Here is a 23,578-nt window from a genome sequence, read left to right as displayed (position 1 = left end):
CAGTAATATCAGACCACAGTCGTGTAATCTTAAATCTTAGATTCCTCGACATGGCCCCTCCCAGGCCATTATGGTGGCTCAACACGAGACCTTTGGCAGATGAGGAATTTGTGCAGTTCATCAACACACAAATTGATTTTTTTCTTGAGACAAACAGTTCCCCTGATATAAGTTACACCCTTCTATGGGAATCATTTAAGGCCTTCATAAGGGGGCAAATAATTTCCTATAGTGCGAGTCGCTCCAAGAGAAAATTTAAACGCTCAGACATTAGAGACAGACTGAAATCAATTGATCAGTGTCAATCAGTCTCGCCATCTGCAGATCTTTTGAAGGAAAGATCATTACTTCAAGCTGAATATGACCTCTTGATGAATGAAAGGGCCATAGACATGCATTTGAAATCACGACAGCAATACTTTGAGCATGGAGAAAGGGCCAGTAAGATGTTAAGTCATCAGCTAAAACAAATGGCTGCAGCAAATTACATTTCAGCGGTCAAGGATAAAGACGGTAACATTGTCACAGATCAACGGGGAATTAATAACCAATTTAAGGCATTTTATGAGGAGTTATATACCTCTGAACAGTGTGAAGAAGGGCTGGTAGAAGATTTCTTTAGGAGGATCAGGGTTCCTAGGTTAGAGGATGCTGACAGAGACTGTATAGAGGGTGGAGTACAGCTAATGGAAATAGAACAGGCAGTTAGGAAAATTAAGTCTGGGAAAACACCAGGGCCGGATGGATTTCCAATAGAATTCTATCGAACTTTCTCACTGAAACTCCTCCCTTTGTTATGTAAAGTTTATGACGAAGCCATCAGGGTCAAGTCCCTACCTCCAACAATGACGCAAGCTACCATCTCAGTGCTTCTCAAGAGGGATAAAGACCCACTGCAATGCGAATCTTATCGTCCAGTGAGCTTGCTTTGCTGTGACTATAAAATACTAACAAGACTATTAGCAGACAGATTGATCAGAGTGAATGATTTTGTCTAGCACTCGCTCCAAACAGGGTTTTTAAGGGGTAGACAGCTATACAGTAATCTTAGCCGGGTATACAATGTAATGTATCTTCCTGGTAGTAATAATGTCCCTGAGGTTATTATTGCATTGGACGCTCATAAAGCATTCGACAGAATTGAGCATAAATATTTGCTTTCGGCCCTAAAAAAATTTGGATTTGGACCTTCGTTATGTTCTTGGGTGAATCTGTTGTACACTTGCCCACAGGCTGCAGTCAGGACTAACAATAATATGTCAAAATATTTCTCGTTATTTAGAGGGACTAGACAGGGGTGTCCCCTGTCCCCTCTACTCTTTGATGTTGCCATTGAGCCCTTGGCTGTTTCACTGAGATGTGACAGCACTTTGACAGGAATTAGTAGAGGAGTACACATACACAAACTTTCATTGTATGCTGACAACCTCCTTTTTTTGTCTGACCCCAGAAACTCCATCTCAAGTGCTCTGAAAATCATGACCGATTTCGGATTAATTTCAGGATACAAAATAAATATGGCAAAAAGCTTAATCTTTCCAGTCAATGATAAAGCTAGTCAAATGCAATTGGAGACTTATCCATTTAAGTTAAGTAAAGACAAATTTACCTATTTGGGAGTGTTGGTGACCAAACATTATAGGGACCTCTTTAAACATAATTTCAAACCAGCTCTAATACAAGCAAAAAAAGACATGGAACAATGGTCAACACTTCCTCTGTCAATGGCTGGACGCATAAATTCAGTAAAGATGGTAATAATGCCAAAATTCTTATTTCTCTTCCAAACCATTCCACTATTTATAGCAAAGTCATTTTTTAAGAACTGGATAGGGCTACTTCATTGTATATTTGGAATAAGAAGATACCACGTATCAGAAAGGAGTGCTTGGAAGGATGGAAGGAGGAAGGAGGGTTGGCCATGCCAAATTGCATGCATTACTACTGGGCAGCTAACACTTCTAAGTTGAACATTTTGATGCAGCCTTCTGAGGGGGAACAAATGCCCCTTTGGGCACTTATGGAACAGCGTTCCTACAGCCCCATAGCACTGAGGTCCTTAATCTGTGCTCCACTGCCAATGAGTAAGAGACCTTGGGCACAACCCAGTGGCACAGGGATCACTTAAGATATGGAAACAGTTAAGAATCCATTTTGGGTGCAAACAGGGCCTCCCTTTAGCTCCCATCTCGGCAAACGCCCTCTTCACGGCATCTCTTATGGACACGACTTTTCAGCTCTGGACTAGAAAAGGGGTAGGCTCGGTCAGGGATTTCTTCAGAGAAGGCAACTTCATGTCATTTCAGCAGTTAAGGGCAAAACTCAATATTCCACAATCACACATCACATCTCACATTTTTTCAGATACCTACAGGTCCGAAGCTTTATCAAAAAACATTTTTCTCCTTCTCTTCAAAATCTACAGAGCAGCTGGTTGGAAGAATGCTTGAAGGTTGATCCTTTGCAAGGGGGGTGTTTGTCTGCTATATATGAGCTTGTGCAGGGGGCAGCAACCCCCTCTTTGAACCATATTAAAAAGCAGTGGGAGGCAGAACTAGGCTTTGGTATTTCTGTAACAGAATGGAGGAGGGCAGTTGGCTGGGTGCATAACTCATCTATTTGTATCAGGCATGGACTCCTCCAATTTAAAGTATTACACAGACTCCACCTATCAAATAGCAGGCTTGCCAAAATGTTCCCAGGAACCAGTGAAAGCTGCCCTAGGTGTAAATGTGACCCGGGCACCCTTAGCCATATGTTTTGGGCCTGCCCAAGACTGAAAGACTTTTGGGAAGGGGTTTTTAACACCATCACGGCAATGTGGGAAATAAAAATTCAACCAAACCCTGTCACAGCCTTATTTGGTGTTGTGCCACTGGACTACAGGATTTCAGCCACCCGTGCCACAGCAGTGGCCTTTGCTACACTTCTGGCACGGCGGAGTATCCTGCTGAAATGGAAAAAGACAGTACCCCCTTACCATAAGCGATGGGTGATGGACATGGTGGCTCATCTCAAGTTGGAATAATTAAGATATATAACTCAAGGCTCGGAAAGAAAGTTCAGAAAGCTTTGGCAGCCATTTCTACTGTATGTTGAGAAACTCCCTGTTGAGTAAATAATTACAATGGCCCTGTGTGTTTTTATTTAATTTTTTTATTTTTTATTTATGTATTTATTTATTTATTTATTTTTAGGTAGGCTAGCTATTTTGCATTATTTATGCAGCTATTTTTGTCATTTTATTTATTTATTTATTTTATTTATTATTATTATTTTTAATTCAATTTTATTTTATTTATTTTCATTATCTTTACAACTTTTATTGATGTGTTTGTGCAAAGCATTGAAGTTGTTGAATGTTTTCATACTGTGTGTATGTGAAAAATCCAATAAAAATATTCAAACAACAGTGCAAACAATTGTAAGTATTCAGTGTGTGGCACAATTGTGTCACTGCCATAGTCAGGAAGAGACACAAGCTATCACCTGCTGCTGAGAGAAAATCGGTCAGGATGGTCAAGAGTCAACCAAAAAACACCAAAAGGCAAGTCTGCAATGACTTAGAGGCTGCTGGAAGACAGGTGACAGTGTCCACAGTAAAGCATGTTTTGCATCAACATGGGCTGAGAGACGTAACAAAAATTGAGTTGTTTGGCCACAATGAGCAGCAATATATTTGGAGGCAACAAGGTGAGGCCTCTTACCCCAAGAACACCATACCTACTGTCAAGCATGGCGGTGGTAGTATTTGCTGTGGGGCTGTTTTGCTGCCAGTGGATCTGGTGCTCTCAAGAAAGTAAATGGAATGATGCAGGAGGATTATCCCCAAATTCTTCAGGAAAACCTAAAATCATCACCCATCGGGTCTTGGGTGCAGTCGGGTGTTCCAACAGGACAATGATCTCAAACACACATCAAAAGTGGGAAAGGAATGGCCCTCCCAAAGTCCTGACTTGGACCTCACCGAGAATATGTGAACTGTGCTGAAGAAACAAGTCCATACCAGGAAGGCAACTAATTCTGTTGCACTTCATCAATTTTGTCAAGAGGAGGCCTGCCAGAAGCTTGTGGATGGCTGTCAAAAGTGCCAAATTGACGAGAAACTGGCCAAGGGACATTTTACCAATATTAATACTGTGTGAATTTTTGACCCATCTATATAATAAATTATACTATAATAAATGTATATTAAGATAGGGCTGCCCAATAAATCGAATTTTCATCGTCATCGCAATATGAACATGTGTGACAAACACATCACAAAAGACTGCCTGACACGATGAATAAGAAAAAATCTTTTTGTTTACATGCGCCATGCATGCACCGTGAGCATGCCAACATTTAGCCTATCAGACGGAGCCCTGGATACAAGAGCCAATCAGATGAGGGCCCAGCTAGCCGTTAGCTACCCTTACAAAATTAATCGGCATCAGTTTGGTGGTGATTGCCAGGTTATGATTGCTGAGGGAGGAGAGAAAAGCAATGAAAATGTGGTCGACGAAGACCTTGTGGTGAAAAGAAGCAGCACTTCTGCTATATGGACTAATTTTGGATTCAGGAGAGACGACACAGTTACTGTGTAAAACGCGGTGTCTACAGACAGCCTACTTCCCCGGAGAACACACTGGAGAAAACGTTGTGTGTGGACTACGTGAGGCCTTGGCCAGCTGGCATTTGCTTGAAGATCAGCTAGTTTGCATCACCACCGACAACGTGACAAACATTGTAAAGGCCACCGAACTCAACCACTGGGTCAGACTTCAGTGTTTTGGCCACAGGCTGCATCTTGCCATCAGTAAGTGTAAATTAGTTAATTATTTGCTTGACGTGGCATTATTGTAATCTATTGCAGTATTTTGTAAACAAAAAAACAGACTGGATTAATCATTGAGATGATTTATATATGCCCATTTTATTACTTAAAGCTATGGTCTACGATTTGAAAGATTTATCATTATTATTAACATTATTTAGATGGTGGTTACGGCCCAATAGTGCGCCCTACACAATGTGAAGAGTAAAAGGAACCAAATAAATCCATTCTCTCTAGCGCCTGCAAAACTGAAAAGAAATTGACCAATAGGAGCCATCGAGTCCGGATGGCTCCCTCTTGAATCAATTTTCCGATCCAATCCCCTTGCTCACTCTCCTGCTCATGTCTGGTCCTGACCCACTTCCGCATTTGAAACTACAAGTGGACAAGAGGTTTGTTTTGCCCTGAGCAGTTCAGCTGCCTCTGCTTGCCCCACCGACAAAGAGTCAAAGAAAGAAAGTCTGTCACTGAAAAGGCACAAAGCGGAGATGTGTAACAAAGAGGTCTAAAACCCGAGTAAACATCGGGTCATCATTTGAAAGGTGGCGAAAGGTCCGTGAAGATATGGACACGATGCTGATACAGCGGAGTTTCTGTTGAGCAGGTAATCTTTCGTCTTTACCGTGGATGTTGTAGCGCAGATAACTTTCATGCCGATGCTGGCTTATGACTGTGAAAGCTGCCGTTAGTTTGTTTCTGTGTTATTAGACGGTGTTCAGACAATTTCTGTCTCTGCAGTATTGTCAACACTTTTACGTTTACTTGTTCGACGGAGACATTAGCCTCTATGTTAGCATTGTAAGCTAACAACAAGCTAACACTGCTATCATGTTTACACCAAATCAGCCTATTTATTTGCTCATGGCAGCTAAATGAAGCAGCAGGTAATGCAGGTAAGATGAATGAATGGATGAATGAAACCCCAATGCGAAGCGGAGGGGTTTCGGATTTATTTCCGGATTTTTATTTGTCCGGATTCATTTCTCCGTAACAACCTCTCGCCTGGTCACGATTCAACTGTTTTGCTTACCCTCCTCCCGGTCTTGTCCGTTTGTTTTCAACGGAGCCTTTGCTAAATCAATATTATGGATTATCATATACGCGTTACGATGTGTGTATTTGTGTGTCTTATCCGTCATAAACAAGAGATTACGGTTTACGGGCACCTTTGTGTCGCGGTCTGGTGCTACTCAGACAACAGCTGGGACACACACAGCTGGTCCGAGGCTGAAGATTTATTTTTCAGCCTCAATGTGGAAGTGATGTTGTGATCAAAGCTGACGGCAGCATCTGTCTCTTGGCCCTCAATAACTTTTAGAAGTGGCTAACTTAGCTGTTGATAAATAGTAACTTATTATCTAGCTGTAACGCAACGTAGCTGTAACATGCTAATGACGTTACGATAGCTTGGCTGTGGCGCTTAGCTGTGGACATTGTAATGACTTACAAGATCTACGTGAGTTTCAACGTACATTGTAATAACTTTACCTGTGAATCGTTACTCCACATTCAAGGCTGGGTTTCTGCCGGCCGGCTTGTTGCTCTTGGTGCTTGTTGTGGGAGGGGGTGTGTCGCAGGAGGCTCTTTGTAGACCATAGCTTTAAAGCTCCCATCTGAGAAAGGTTTGAAAAAAGCACCCCCCCCCCCCCAAACAAACCTCTTGCCCACTTGTAGTTTCAAATGCGGAAGTGGGTTGGGACGAGACGTGACCAGGAGCAGGAGAGTGAGCGAGGGGAATGGATGGAAAAATTTCTTTGAAGTTATGCGCTAGAGAGAATGGATTTATTTGGTTCCTTTTGCTCTTCACATTGTGTAGGTCGTACTACTGGGCCATAACCACCACCTAAATAATGTTAATAATAATGATCAATCTTTAAAATCCTAGACCATAGCTTTAAAGTTGATGTTTTTGTTGTCAATTGCATATAGCCAAATATTGGCTGAATATTATTGATTTGAATAAAAAAAAAAAAAACATACCAAAACGCAATGTTGATATGTAAAAATAAGAATTATAATCATAGTTTTTTTCCCCCCACTGCACGGTCAGCTCTTAAACTAGCCTTTTTGGCTTATTCTGACAGACTTTAAATGTGCACTGTCCCTGTCACATGACAGACTTACATACACACATGACACACTTATATACTAAACAATGGACGGCACATTGTTTAATAAACACTTGAGCTTGACATCCAGCTAACATTTTTACATCATCTTCGTGCCTCCCCTGGGGAGCGCCAGAGTTTTAGGGGATTTACATTGAGAACCTGCACATGGGACAAGTTTGCCTTCAGGGCTTTCTGGCAGAAACTTTTTGGATAGGGAAGGCAAACTTGTCCCACATGCTCTGTGTCTATTGTTTTGTATGTAACCTATTGATTCTGAGTTCATGCCTACAAGTTAAGCTACTACTAAATGTCACATAATGGTAGTCTGTCTCTCTCATGGTCCCTGATTCATTACTTTGTAATAATTACAAAATTGTTATATTGTGCAGTTAGGGTACAATGATTACTGGTAGATTTTAATACCTATTGTATCTGTAGGCGGAATTCATTAGGGCCCGAGCACGAATCTCGTGCGAGGACCTTTGTATCTGCTAGGATTATTAGGGCCCGAGCACGAATCTCGTGCGAGGACCTATTGTATCTGTAAGGATTATTTATTATTAGGGCCCGAGCACGAATCTCGTGCGAGGACCTATTGTATCTGCTAGGATTATTAGGGCCCGAGCACGAATCTCGTGCGAGGACCTATTGTATCTGCTAGGATTATTTATTAGGGCCCGAGCACGAATCTCGTGCGAGGACCTATTGTATCTGCTAGGATTCTTTATTATTAGGGCCCGAGCACGAATCTCGTGCGAGGACCTATTGTATCTGCTAGGATTATTTATTATTATTCTTTGTCCTTCCCCAAGATTGCATATTTGGCGGCCTGAACATACCCCAAAACTCACCAAACTTGGAATATAGATCAGACCTGGCGAAAATTTTTTTAATCTGTTGTCGTTGTGAATTTCCACCAGTAGGTGGCGCTATAATCAAGCAAAGTGCGTTTTGGCTCATAACTCCCACATACTTTGTCGCACATTCAAAAACCTTATATCCACGCGTTCAGTGAATTGTGCTGAATCTCGGGATATAGGCCACGCCCATTTCCGGTTACCTAATTTTTCCGCAAATTCGCAAAATGTCGCAAACCTACTTTTGCTAACTCCTCCCAGACAATTTCACCAATTTGCATCAAACTTTGTACACAGCATCTGTGGACCCTCCTGACCCAGAGTTGTGCTAAGCATGTTGATATTCCAAAGATTACTCAAGTTATTAAATAACAACTTCCTGCAGATATCGTACCAAACAGGAAGTGTTGCACATCTCCACATTGGTCTGTCCGAATGACATGAAACTCAAGATATTACTTCCACATGAGCCCCTAAGGCTCTGTACAAAATTTTGGGCGATGACCACTAGGTGGCGCTCTTTAAATTAAAGTAATTTATATCTCAACATTGGTTGGTCATATTAACACAAAATCTGGTATACTCATTGCCACTGCCCTCCTGAGGATACCTGATGAAGGTCTTACCGATTCGCCACTAGGTGGCGCTCTGGTGGCAGTCTAATTTTATTTTTGCCACTGTGACCACACCATCACACTTATGGATATGAAATTAATAGGGGTGGTATAGACTGGCCCCTGTAACCCACACACCAAAAATTACCAGCAGGTGTTGCTAAACGGCTCCATAGCGCCCCCTGGAATATTTCAAACTCAAAGCCCCGCCTCCTACATGCACATACATGAACAAAATTTGGTACGCTTATGTATCGTGACCAGACGCACAAAAAACCCTCTTGGACCCATAGCCTCAGTCCAACGGGAAGTCTGCCATATTGGTTCAAAGTTGAGATTTCGCCGCCATTGTCACCCATTTCTATGCCTCGTACATTATTTAACTTGGCCTACAGATTTAACGCCACAGGCTTCAAATTCACTATGTATCATCTTCAGACCTTGATGATGAAAAGTTGTGCTAAGCTTTAGCCTACATCATTTCTGGTGGGCGTGGTGATACAGTTTATTTCAATGACCCCCTTATGGCTTTTCCCATTCTGTAGAAAACCCATTTCCAGGGGTCAAACATTAACTAACTCGTCCTACAGATTTTACACCACAGACTTCACAATCGCTCAGTAGCATCCTTATACCTTGATGATGAAAAGTTGTGCTAAGCTTTTGCCTACGTCATTCCTGGTGGGCGTGGTGATACGGTTTATTTCAATGACCCCCTTATGGCTTTTCCCATTCTGTACGTTCCCAAGTTCTATGGCTTGTACTTTAACTATCTTTTCCTACAGATTCAAAACCACAGACTTCACATTCACTCAGCAGCATCCTCATACCTTGATGATAATAAGTTGTGCTAAGCTTTTGCCTACGTCATTCCTGGTGGGCGTGGTGATACGATTTATTTCAATGACCCCCCTTATGGCTTTTACCATTCTGTACGGACCCAATATGTCTATGCCTTGTACTTTAACTAACTCGTCCTACAGATTTTACAAAACACAGTTCACATTCACTCAGTAGCATCCTCAGACCTTCAACAGCCTGTGTTGTGCTTGGTGGGCGTGGTGGTGCGCTCAATTTCGATCCTTCGCCATCACGCAGGAAGTCCTTATAACTTCAACAAATAATTTCCCATCTACACAACATTGGTCACAATTGTAGAGAGGTTGTCCCTGAATAGGTCTTTGCATTAATACTGTGATAAGTGAACAAATGGCTCCATAGCGCCCCCTGGAATATTTCAAACTTGAAGCCCCGCCTCCTACATGCACATGTATTAACTAAAGTCAGTACGCATATGTATCATGACCACACGCACAAAAATCCCTCTTGGACACATGCCCTCAGTCCAACAGGAAGTCCGCTATTTTCCTTCAAATTCAATCCTTCGCCATCATGCAGGAAGTCCTGATAACTTCAACATACAATTTCCGACCTGCATCAAATTGCTCACACATATAGAGGAGCTCACCCTGAATACGTCTCTGCATCAATACTGCGTCATATCCATAGCGCCACCCACTGGACACAGGAAGTCACTGAAGATGTCACTGTTGTGTTTTGTGTGACACAAATCCCATTTAGGTAGGAAATTTCCACAGGCAACGGGCAAGCACACATGTGGGCGTACAGGCCTCCGATGGTGCCACAGCCCAACGTACGTGGGGGGGCGACGGCCCGTTCATCACTGCTTCCAGTTTTAATTATTATTATTTTTTGTCCTTCCCCAAGATCGCATATTTGCAGCCTGAACATACCCCAAAACTCACCAAACTTGGAACATACGTCACATGTGGTGAAAAATTTGATAATTCAACATGATTGGGGGTGGGTGTTAGGCCAGGGGACTCCATAGCGCCACCTAACGTCGGGTCATGTGACCGAAAACTTTCTCGGATCCTCATGAAATTTACAGGACTTATGGGTCTCAAGGACTTATCCCGGAATTATTTTTATGGGAATTTTTGGTGCAACAGGAAGTCAGCCACCTTGAATGGCGTGCTGAAATTTTCATTTTTCCAAAAATGTTTTCGGGGCTTTAGGACGTTCGCAGACTCACTAAATTTGGCGTGTAGCTTCTTACCCATGAGTACGTTATTTCGATACCACAACTGCCCTCATGCGCAGCACGAAAGCTCAGTAGCGCCCCCTAACGCCCCTCTTATGGCTTTTCCCATTCATTTTTTTATTTTTTCTATGCCTCGTACTTTAGTTAACTGTTCCAACAGATTTAACGCCATAGGCTTCACATTCACGAAATATCATCTTCAGACCTTGATAATGAAAAGTTGTAAAAAGCTTTCACCTACGTTATTCCTAGTGGGCGTGGCAGTGCGTTCAATTGCGATGACCCCCTTATGGCTTTTTCCATTTTGTAGGTACCCATTTCTATGCCTCGTACTTTAATTAACTTGTCCTACAGATTTAATGCCACAGACTTCACACTAACTATACATCATCTTCAGACCGTGATAATGAAAAGTTGAAAAAGCTTTCACCTACGTTATTCCTTGTGGGCGTGGCAGTGTGTTAAACTTCGCGACCCCCCTTATGGCTTTTCCCATTCTGTAGGAACCCATTTCTAAGCATCGTACGTTGTTTAACTCAGCCTAAGATTTAACACCACAGACTTCCCAGTCACTAAGTATCATCCTCATGCCTTGATGATGAAAAGTTGTGAAAAGCTTTTGCCTATGTTATTCCTGGTGGGTGTGGCAGTGCGGCCAATTTCGATGACCCCCTTATGGCTTTTCCCATTCTATATGGACCCAAGTTCTATGGCTTGTAGTTTCACTATCTTTTCCTGCAGATTTAACACTACAGAGTTCACATTCACTCAGTAGCATCCTCATACCTTCAACAGCCTAGGTTGTGCCTGGTGGGCGTGGTCGTGCGGTCAATTTAAATCCTTCGCCATCAAGCAGGAAGTCCTTATAACTTCAACATACAATTGCCCATCTGCATCAAATTGGTCACACATGTAGAGGGGCTCACCCTGAATACGTCTCTGCATCAATACTGTGTCATATCTATAGCACCACCCACTGGACAAAGGAAGTCACTGAAGATGTCACTGTTGTGTTTTTTGTGACACGTATCCGATTTACAGTAGGTAGAACATTTCCACAGGCAAAGGGCAAGCACACATCCGGGCGCACAGGCCTCCGATGGCGCCACAGCCCGATGTACGTGGGGGGGGCGAGGGCCTGTTCATCACTGCTTGCAGTTGTAATTTATTATTATTATTATTATTATTATTATCATCATCATAAGGGACGGGAATTTAACACGTTAATTAAGATTAATTAATTACACAAAAATTAACGTGTTAAAAAAATTAACGCATTTTAATCGCACTTATTTTTGCACCGCAGAACGTTTCTCACTGGATGAGTTTCAAGCGTACCGATTATACTGGAGCACAATTATTTAACGAGCTAAAAAGCCGCCGACACTGATCACTGCCCATGGATCTATAGAGTTTTAATGTAGCCTGAACGCAGCTCAAACCGACCCGGTGCCTCAGCACTGCGACCAAGCTTTGATAAACACACTGGATCCGCGCCGGTTTACAGTATCCTCCCGTAGTTTAACCGGTCGCTACTGGAGTTTAATTTAAAAAAATAAATAAATTGAAAAGCGCTCGTCGCAGTGGAGCTGAGAACAGTGGAGTTTCCTCTGCTGCAGCTGAACAGCTGACATGTGGTCAAGACGTAGGTAGCCTACAGACCTTTCACTGTCTCACGGTGCATAAGACTTCAACCTCAGAGCTCTCTATCTTCAGACTGTCCTGACCTGTCCCTGAACATCACACAGGGAAAACATAGAGTTGCCTGTGTTTTATTAATGTTTACATCAGGCTGAGTTCAACAAATCAGTTTATGCTATTGTGATTTAAGTTGTTAAATACAGTAATCATCATAGTGTAGTGGCAGGAAAGACCATTTACCAAATAACGTATTACTTAAACATTTTTCATTGTGCTGTGCTCTAAAAATAAACTAACAAGCTAGTGTAGAGTCCTGTATAAGGAATGTTCAGCTTAAATTTTCCCCTTAAATTTAGGTTCTCAGGAAAATCGCATCTTATCAGGTAATCGTTAATCGATCGATAAGGTCCATCAACTAACGATTAATGAATTAATCGATAATTTGCATCCCTAGTCTGTTGGTCTTGGTTAAGTACCACCTTGAAAAAAAAATAAACAATGTTTTGTTGCTTAAGCTTATGTATTCAGTCATTATTCAATGGTATACTAAAACCCATATGAAAAAAATTGCTTCTCACTGTTCTCAGGTCAAATATTTATATGCGATTAAAAATGCGATTAATTTCGATTAATTAATTACAAAGCCTCTAATTGATTAGATAAATTTTTTTAATTGAGTCCCGGCCCTATTTTTTACTGTACCAGGGATGAGGGTGGGGGGTGGTGCGGGGTTCTGATATTGTATGTCTGTTCTTTTGTTTGTCTTGTTTGTGTAGTTATACATATAAAAAAGACTTCAATAAAAATATCTTTAAAAAAAAAATGTTCTGTCACAATTAATCAATAGCTTCATGTAATGTAATTTATTCTCATTGATAATAACAGGCAGAATAGGACAAATTATGTTACAACCAATGTCATTTCCGATGCCTCAGCCGGGCACACAAAAGTTCACAGTTTCCATATTTTTTTTTCAACTGTTCGATGTGAAAAACTGTTGTTGAGATAATCATCTATTCAATGTCAGTTACAATCAGGGTAACATAAATGTTAAAACACAACTTGAATATGTATGGTTAACTCTAAAACAAGGGAAGAATAATTATGCTACCTGAGTCATCCATTGCATCTTTCACGTCTATGTCCCTATGCACCTCTACTCAGGAGGGATTCCCCATTAATTCCTGTCAGTTATCATCATAGGGGTAGAGCTCTGTGTCCTCGTTCTCCCACACCTTGCTCCTAGCTTTTGGCATCCACTTTCATGTCAGAGAACTTCTTTTGTTTATTGCTGAGTATTAACTGCATCCATCACGTTTCCGACTCAATGCCTTTTAAGCATTACAACTTTAACAATGTATGGTATTTCTTTTTTTTTACCCTTTTTTCTTGAGTTTTCTGTGATCAAATTCAGTGTGAATGAATATTAATTAGGGTCGTTTCACTGACTATTTATCAGCAACTACGGGCGTTGAAGTTTGCAAATGGTGCGCCACATTTTCAGCTGACTGTAATAATGAATACATATTTAAAGATATTCTGAAATTCAACACAGTACAAATATGTACGTAAGAAAAAAAAACACTGAATGTAAAATTACAGCCAGTGAAACCTAAGAACAAATGGCTATTTTCAAAGAATATAAATGATCAAGGAGCAATATAAAATCTATGTTTCTGCAAAGAGTTTTAACACTTTGAAAAAAGAAAAAGGTTTTTTAAAAGGTATCATGAAATTAAAATAATCTTTCTTTGTAAAAATTTACAGTCAAAATATGTAGCTGGAAAATAAGCAATTGGTGACACTAAAAAAACACATGCAAAGCAACAAAAAAAAAAGATGTAATTCAGCTCTGAAGGCCAAACTTCAACAATTCATGACTAAATTTAATGGAAGTTTGACAGATTTTTTTGGAGAAAATCCATGACTTGAACTAGGAAAAGTTCTGAATTCTGGGTGAGTTCACATGGAATGACCCATAAGACATAAGTACCTCTTAGCATCAACTTTGATGGCCACACAACAGTTGTGCGCTGCCTCTGATACACTGTTGTCCTCCCAGCTGGACATCAACTGCGCTGACTGTTCATCTTCCCCTGAGAACAGAACAGTTTTAACTAACAGTTAACAGTTATTTATCTACAATACATATAGTTAGTACATCAAGCCATTTTCTCAGAAGTTGGAAACCTTAAAGCTGTAGTGGTGAAACAGCTATAGGTAACCAAAACCATCACTGCTAATACTGGTGCCTATGATGCAATAATGACATAACACAAAATGGTGACGTTTGCATTTACCTGAGTAAAGTTTCGTTAATAGGCTATAATTTTAAATGTGAAACGACTTTTCTCATCCTGTCTATAATGTCACATCAATAACCGATTTGTGTTGGCAAAGCATGTGCTTTTCTGGCGTTAGATTAATCTGGATTGGCTATTTGAGGCACTAGGCGCTGTTGTAATGACACTGCCATTTCTACTTACAATAACATCACATAGGCCACTGACCAACACCAATGACAGCATGTCGTTCACGTTCCATCATACTTGACGCTAGCTTACTAGGTTAAATTATGTTTTCTTGCCATTTTCCTCACTGAGTTTTTTAATCACTTTCGTCACTGAGAATGTATTTTACAGTCGGTTGCCTGTTTTAGCTGGCTAAAGGCTAAGCATAGCAACCACGTCTTAATAGGCTAGCATGCTAACGCTATCGTGTCGATAACACTTGCTACCAATGCAGGCTAGCGTCAGCTAGCTGGCTAGTAGAAAAACACATAGCCTACCTGAGATGACAACGACAAACACGCAACTCCGCTGTTTAGCCGAAATAATTGCATCGGTAATTGAGCCCTCAAACCAAAGCATTTTTACAAGCGGCGTTGTTTGTCCCTGGTTTTGTGACGGTGTTGACCAGACAAGCTACATCAATTTATTAAACGAAGCTTGTCAGTTTCTATTTCCTAACCTGGACATCGAGCACTGAGCTGATCAGCTGCACGGCGATACGGGGCTCAGACACTTCTTCTTCGAATGTCGTTTCGGCAGACTGTACGCTATGAAGCGTAGTGCTGCCCTCCACCGTCATTTATTAGTCACTTCAATTCATGTCCGAGTGTACAAACCAGTGCACCACAAAAAGCTTAAAAACAGCCTTCCCAACCAGCTTATAGTTATTACCAAAGAAAGCAACTACTCATTGAAAAGGAACCCAGGCAACAGTTAACCTTCAGGAAATGTTCCCTGAGGGTTCCCCAAATTTATTTTTATTTTTTATTTTTTTTACCTTGAAGGAACTTTCTCAGTTTATTTTAACAAAAACATTCAGAGAACCATTAGGGAACGTTCTATAAACGTTCTCTGATGGTATTTTTGTGTAACATTCAAATAACCTTTAAAGAATGTCTAAAGATTATTTAAAAGCTTTACAAAAAATTAATATAATACAGTTATGAAATACTTCTATAGGCTATCTGTCTCTAGCTCTCTCTCTCTCTCTCTCTCTCTATGGCCATTTGATTAGCATTAAACTCACTCAATCAAACTCTAACAGTTATCATTATACACATAACAAAATTAAGTCATTAACTGGTAATTTAATCAAAAGTCATGAACAGCACAGTCCTGCTCTGGACAGGATGGGCTGCTGGTGGAAGCAGAAGAGTTTGCTGGACAAATTGGAAGTAGTGAGCAAAGTGGAAGTTTATAAAATAATCTGGATTTGAATTGGTTTGAACGGACACTGATTTGGTATTGGATTACAGACTGTGGATTTGACAACTGGTAGCTGTAGTCTTACGCTACAGCTTGTTGATTGTTGCAACATGGAAGGGAAGCAGGTAGGTGAAGACAGCTACAACAGCACGAAGCTGAGTGAGGAGGAGGTAAATGGGAGTGAGAGGGGGAGTAATAAATGGGATTGGGTGCGGAGAGGAGGAAAATATCCGAGGGTCAACACAAAGAAGAGGGAAAAAATAAGGCTAAGCACAGCCAGGGAGGAACAGAGAGTGAGGGGCAAGAGGATAAGGCTCAGAACTCCAAGATAAAAACCCATAATGTGGTGCTGAGATTTGAGGGAGCAAGTGCAGTAAAGAAAATGGAGCTGCTAAAACTCACAAAAATAATCAGTGCAAGTACAGTAGGTGAAGTTGAGTATGCAAGATTGCTAGAGGATGGCAACTTGCTAGTAGGAGGCAATACAGAGAACCAAGTAGAAAAGGCAAAGAAGCTACAGTGTGTAGGAAAAGTTGAAGTCACAAAAAAACCCTGACAGTCTGAGAGCAGAGACCCAATGGGGGTAAGTGGGTGACAACAGGGGTTCCCCTTAGTGTAACAATAGGAGAGCTTGTTGAAAACCTGAACAGTAACGTTAAAAATGCAAAAAGGATGATAAATGGAGCTGAGAAAAAAAGAGAAAAAAATAGTGCTGGTTGAATTTGATGTAAAAGATATCACCAAAGTACTTCATTTCTAATTTATCAAATATAGTGTTAGGGAGTTTGTTCCAAAACCAATGCGGTGCTTCAATTGCCAGGAGTATGGGCGCGTAGCTAAGATGTGCGAAGAGAAGAAGCGGCAGAAGAAGCAGCAGATACGAGTGTAAGAGAAAGTGTCTTATGCTGCAGCAGTAAGATGGCTGGTCAGGTAAAAGTTGACAGAGAAAAAGAAACTGGTGTCATTCATAGCAGCAGTCATAAATGCTACTGTAGTAAAATCTGAAACAGAAAGATTCCAGATTGTAGTCAAAGCAGTTGTCCATCATTTGGGTATGGAAAGTGTAAGATGGGAGGAAGTAAGGGATGAGCTAAGTAGCAAGCCAAGTCCAGAAACACAATGTATTGGTTAATACTGATAACAATTTTAAGTTTGATTGCTAATGGTCAAGATTTGAAGCAGTTCATCTAAAGCTGAAAGGAAAAACCAGACCTGTTGTGTATCCAGGATTCGTCGTTAAAACCAAGTTTAGATTTCATAATAAAAGGCTATGTAGCACTCATGTGGGACAGGGAGGAAGAGCCAGGAGGGGGCTGTGTCATTTTTGTGAAGGAGGACATCCCCCACAGGACTGTTCAAATTGGAACTGTGATTGAGTATGTCGCTGCTGAATTGTGGGCAGAAAAGAAGAGGCTGGTGGTTATTAATTTCTATAATCCATGCAGAAAGCTAGAACTCAACTAGCTTGAGGAATTTGAAGGAATAAATGGAGGAAATATTGTATGGTGTGGGGAAAACTGGTTACAATGGCCAGGTGGTAGAAGAAATTGTTGGATGGACACATTGTTTGTATAAATGATGGCAGAAACACAAGAATACATGTGAATACAGGCAAGGAGACTGTCCTAGAACTGACACTGTGACCAATGCCTTAGCGCCATTGTGTGATTTGAATGTACATCAGGAATGGACTATTGGCAGTCACCATTACCTAATATATAGCAAAATAAATATAGCAACAATACAGTTTGGGGTTATGTATCTTGCTCAAGGATACTTCGAAATGTAGACTGTAGGGGCCTGGAATCGGACTACCGACCTTCCGATAGGTGGCCAGCCACTGCTCTACCTCCTGAGCCACAGCTGTCCCAGAAGTGATGGGTACATTTTTTTGAGCGTCACCATCCTCACAAAATTACTAATTTCACTATTAGAATTGGAGTCATTTGGTCCAATAAACTTTGGAAAGCCTAGAATAGTTTCAGGATTCAAATATTTTATACCCATTCAATGGGCGCCACACTGGAAGTTACACACATTCTGGGTTATTATACAAAGTGAGGGCCTTAGATGAGTAGAAATAGTCTGGGGTGATGTAACCATGCATAGCAGGAACAATGTCTGGTACATGTTGATCCAACATCACAGTGGCAAAGTGCGGCTTTCTTTCCAGCTGTTTGAGACTTTGAATGAGAGCAGCTTTTCCACCAGGTTGCTCTGTGAGATCATGGCACAGAAAGTCATACTGCTAATGAAAGTGGTTGGTTACAGTTCTCTTTTGCTGGTAAAGCATGAGCTTTTTCTCAGTTGTCCAAGTCTTCATATATAAGGAATCAATCCCCTCGCCTTTGCAGACTCCTTGAAACTTAATTTTCTTCAATCTGGAAGACAGGACAGAAAAGTGCTATGTCATTTAACCAGGTAGTTTTTGAAATGACTGGCAGGTATTTGCCATGTGGGTAGTAGGGTGATTGCTGTGTGGTTATATAGGTTGGTAACTATACTTACAGCAAGCAAAAAGAGACAGGACAAGAGGGATGACATTGATTGTTGCAGGAAAGATGCTCATCTGTGGTGTGCTGTTGTATTCTTTCATTGGCTGTCTCAGTCTCTTGTTGGAGTCAGCTTCCTGCTTGGGCAGTCTAAAGGCAATGCCCTTCCCACCTGAAACAAAGTTAGAAAACAAACACCGCAAAGAAACATTAATTAGTTTGTATTGTGATGTTTTTTAAAGCTGGATCTTAATTTTCACTCCTCCACAAATATTCTTGTCATTGTGCACTTACAATATTAAAGCAGAATAATAAATAGTTTTAATATACAGAGCAGAATTGTCATACATAGTCTCTTTCTAATATTATATAATTTGAAACTGGTGACAAAATGATGACAAAGTTTTCAATGTATCAAACAATTTACACGGATATTTTATTTACAGGTGGAGGGGGACTTCTCTTTACCTTGATTCAGCTGCAGATCAGTTGGCCTCTCAGGTCACAAGCAGCATCTTTAAGGGGTAGACTGGAAGGTCTCATCCGATTCTTGCCATCTTCTCTTAATGCAGCATTTGTTTTTGCTTTTCATTTTTAGCAGAGTTCTCAGTTCTACAGTAGTCAGCAAGTAAATAGTTGTAAACATTACTTAGACACAGCAGAACAGGAAGAATCAGATACTGCCGACTGAGTCAGTGCTGTTCTGTAGTTACCAACCAGCAAGTATTACTGTGGTACACCTGACTAAACACTATATAAGTTATAAGCTAGGCCTTTGTGATTAGTGATCACACCATATTCAAGTACTGCAGCATTTGAACAACTCTTTATTTATGACACCATCATTGTGACAGTTTCCTCCAACAATAAGCTAGGTTATTGTCTGGCTCAAAGCTATGTAATTACACACAATCTACACGGTAGACGAGTACAAGTTGAGGTAAGTATAACAAATTTGCAATGGATTTGTGACCTTATTACATTATTCAAGACATTTGCACGTTCACTTCACTGCTTACTTATTAGTGTGAATGCTGACACAGCATTCACACTATTGTTCTTCCGGAATTTATTAAAGTTATTATAATTAGTGTGAATGCTGACACAGCATTCACAGTATTGTTCTTCCGGAATTTATTAAAGTTATTAGTGTGAATGCTTCAAAGCATTCACACTATTGTTCTTCCGGAATTTATTAGTGTGAATGCTTCAAAGCATATATTGATAGTTGAATGGTTTAAAACTGATCAACTATCAAACTGTTCAGCTTTTTAAGCTCTTTCAGCCTATTACTTTCAGCTTTTCAACCTTTTCAGCTTTTTCAACCTTTTCAGCTTTTCAACCTTTTCAGCTTTTTCAACCTTTTCAGCTTTTTCAAATATTCAGCTTTATGTTCAGCTATAGAAACTCTTCAACTATCAAAATGTTCAGCTTTTTAACCTTTTCAGCCTTTTCAAGTATTCAGCTTCATCTTCAGCTCGAGAAACTCTTCAACTATCAAAATGTTCAGCTTTTTAAGCTGTTTCAACCTTGTACTTTTCAGCTTTTCAACCTTTTCAGCTTTTTAAAATATTCAGCTTCATGTTCAGCTATAGAAACCGTTCAACTATCAAAATGTTCAGCTTTTTAAGCTCTTTCAACCTATTACTTTTCAGCCTTTCTGCCTTTTCAGCTTTTGAAAAAATCAGCTTTTTCTGCAAATTCTTGACCATTCATTCTCATAGTTTCATGCATTTTTAATGCATCAGGCAAGTGTTTTCCAGTACATTCAGCAGATTTTGCAAAATCACTTCAGCCATCAGCATTCACACTGTATTTTCGCAGGAAATACAATTTTTCTAGTTATACAGTACAGACCAAAAGTTTGGACACACCTTCTCATTCAATGAGTTTCCTTTCTTTTCATGACTATATTATTATTATTCATGATTCCGTACGTTTTTTGGCTCTTTTCAACTCCTTCAAATTTTGTGCTTAAGAAACCAAAAACACAAAAACATCAAAATGTTCAGCTCATTAAGGACATTATGGCATCCATTTTTCTTTTTTCTATCTTTCATACTTTTGGAAATATTCAGCTTTTTCTGCAAAATTTTCCCCATTCATCCTTATTGGGAATTTCTCAAATTTCGCTCTGCTACTACTTCAGCATACATTCAGCTATAGAAACCGTTCAACCATCAAAATGTTCAGCTATTTGTGCTCTTTCAGCCTTGTGCTTTTCAGCTTTTTAACTTTTCAACTTTTTCAAATATTCAGCTTTTTCAAAACTAAAACCAAAATTTTTTCCCATTCATCCTTTTGGGGAATTTTTCAAATTTCATTCTACTACTACTTCAGCATACGTTCAGCTATAGAAACCGTTCAACTATCAAAATGTTCAGCTTTTTAAGCTCTTTCAGCCTTGTTCTTTTCAGCTTTTTAGCTTTTCAACTTTTTCAAATATTCAGCTTTTTAGTTGAGTTGATATTAGCCTCTGAGTCCGGGCTCGTCTATTGTCAACATCCGGGGTCTGTAGGTTGGTCTACTACCTCTGGCCTGGAAGATGTCGTCTCTGAGCTGCGCGCGCACCCGCGACAGCGCGGCTTGTTTACCTGTAGCTGCTACTGCTAGTTTGACCCCGGATGTTGATAACGGACGAGCCCGGACTCAGAGGGGAATAGCGCTAGCATTTCATAACAAAATATTGATGAAATTAACTAGTTTCGTGGCAGATAATGCGTTATATAGAGGCTGTGTGTCGCTGCACCGTCTCTCCCATTATATGGATATATCGCCGCTACACTGGATCTAATTTCGTCCGAACGACGCCGAATGACACCAAAGTTATCTGGGTGAGTAAATGATCATATATTTTGCCAGAAATAAGGTCCAGGTTGTAAAAAACGGTAGTTATCCTTTAATTCCAAGGACATGTCAATATTCCTCCTGGGGGGGCACAATAAGCGTTTAAATTTAAAAACTTTAAAAATACCTACAAAATCAACAGTACATGCTACAGTTTTGAAACTTTCACCAAACTGTAGCCCCAATACTGCTGAAACTTTAGTCCACTTAAACTCATTACAAATTATGAAGTCCATCACTCAGTTTTTTTCAAAACCTGTAAAACTTATAAAACCTATCTCCTCCCACAATTTTTGCCCAATTGTCACCAAACTTGCTAGAGAGCATCTTCAGACCGTCCTCCACAAAACTTGTTTCTTGGATTTTTGATTTATCAAAAATTAAGCCTACAGTGCATCAAAATGTTTGACTGTAAACAGTACTGTAAACATATACTATCAAATTCTTGCTAAATACATTTTCAATCTTCCTGAAAAAAATTGAGAATATTTTGCAGTCATGGTTGATGGAGTTTGGCAAATATCAGAATTTTATCTCAAAAACTGAATTTTTGAGAACATTTTGAATTCTGCTCTCATGGGAACAACTGGAGTCAATGGAAGAGTGGCATTTTTAAACATCAAATTTTCTCTTATGAAGCAAAACACTTTAAGTTAAAAACAAATCACCAACATTTCCATGCTGTCAAGATGCAATTTATGTATTATCAGATTTTTTTTAAGTCAAGGAATTTCTGACATTTTGACCATTTTTGAAATCTGCCTTGACAACAGCTGCCCGGACAGTGACTCCCTGAGTCGACAAATCAAGCTACACAGCAGGTCTCACTTCCAGCCAATTAGCTCAGTGAGTTAGGAGCTGGTGCTTGGTATCAGGGGTTGTGGGTTAAAGACCCAGCAAGGGTGATGATGATGACAGATCAAAATGTCAGATGTCCTCAACATGAAACACAAGACCATTGTCCTGATGGTGGCATCGCAGCAAGCCTCTAAATTAAATAAAAACAAATAGCTTGAACTGGACCATGGAAGAAAGCTAACCAATTTTTGCACAAAGGTCCAGTCTCATGCCAGATTACCTCAGCTGTAAACCCAAGCCAATAGTCCTGATGGTGGTGCTACAGCAAGCGTCTAAAGTTCAAAACTTTGAAAATTCATAACAAATCAACCATACTTGCTACAGCTTCAGAACTTTCATCAAACTGTAGCCTCAATATTGAAGAAACTTTTGTACATTTAAACCTATTAAAAATTATGAAGTACATCACTCAGTTTTTTTTCAAAAACTGTAAAACTTCTTAAACCTATTTCCTCTCTCCTCCTTTGATTTATGAAAAATTGAGCCTCAAAAACTGAATTTTTCACAGCATTTTTAATTTTTCTTTCATGTGAACAATTGGAGTCAATGCAATGATGACATAGCTAAACACCAGTTATTCACTTATGGAGCAAATCAATCATTTTTTAAAATTACCAACATCTCCATGCTGCAATATGTGTATTTTCAGATTTTTGTCTTGATAACTGAATTTTTTACGGTGGTTTCAAATCTGCCTGCGCAACAGTGATTGGCTTACTCAATTTGTGAAGCCACTGTTGTATTGCCACTTGCCAATTAGCTCAGAGCGATAGATGACAGTCTTTGGTTCCAGAAGTTGTGGGTTCAATCCTCAAGTGGTCCAAAATGAGCATTGTTGTCAACTGTTTTGTCTTCCTATTCTCCTGTTTGTTGCTCAGAATTGCCAAAAATAGCCCGGACCCGACCCATCGCTGCGCAGCAGCTATAATTCTTTCTTTCTTCTTCCGAGGAAGTCATACTTCCCATGGGCGAAAACTCACCAAACTTTACAGAAATGTCCAGCCCCATGCCAGATTTACTTAATTCCAAGGACATGTCAATATTCCTCCTGGGGGGGCACAATAAGCGTTTAAATTTAAAAACTTTAAAAATACCTACAAAATCAACATGCTACAGTTTTGAAACTTTCACCAAACTGTAGCCCCAATACTGCTGAAACTTTAGTCCACTTAAACTCATTGCAAATTATGAAGTCCATGACTCAGTTTTTTTTCAAAACCTGTAAAACTTATAAAACCTATCTCCTCCCACAATTTTTGCCCAATTGTCACCAAACTTGCTAGAGAGCATCTTCAGACCGTCCTCCACAAAACTTGTTTCTCGGATTTTTGATTTATCAAAAATTAAGCCTACAGTGTATCAAAATGTTTGACTGTAAACAGTACTGTAAACATATACTATCAAATTCTTGCTAAATACATTTTCAATCTTCCTGAAAAAAATTGAGAATATTTTGCAGACATGGTCGATGGAGTTTGGCAAATATCAGAATTTTATCTCAAAAACTGAATTTTTGAGAACATTTTGAATTCTGTTCTCATGGGAACAACTGGAGTCAATG

The 23,578-nt window shown here is 40.0% G+C and overlaps 1 protein-coding gene across 6 annotated transcripts in view; it reads right to left on the bottom strand.

The window, feature by feature from the left end:
* Window positions 1-15,221, bottom strand: part of ubxn4 (UBX domain protein 4) — a 206,345-nt gene extending 191,124 nt beyond the window's left edge. For 2 of the 6 annotated variants that reach the window (XM_084362253.1, XM_084362254.1), the window contains exons 1-2: window positions 14,893-15,218; window positions 14,098-14,200 (exon numbers count right to left, since the gene is read on the bottom strand). In XM_084362253.1, coding sequence (XP_084218379.1) covers window positions 14,098-14,200; window positions 14,893-14,974 — 185 coding nt within the window. In that variant the 5' untranslated portion in view covers window positions 14,975-15,218. Of the gene's footprint in view, window positions 1-14,097; window positions 14,201-14,892 lie in introns of all 6 variants that reach the window. The other 4 variants (XR_014623289.1, XM_084362255.1, XM_084362256.1 and 1 more) reach the window with 4 other exon arrangements.
* Window positions 15,222-23,578: the final 8,357 nt, after the last annotated feature.

Source organism: Pagrus pagrus (genome assembly GCF_965226575.1).
Source record: "Pagrus pagrus genome assembly, chromosome: 9".
NCBI lineage: Eukaryota > Metazoa > Chordata > Actinopteri > Spariformes > Sparidae > Pagrus > Pagrus pagrus.
Note: the sequence above shows the minus strand (reverse complement) of the source record. Positions and strands in the feature narration are given on the sequence as shown.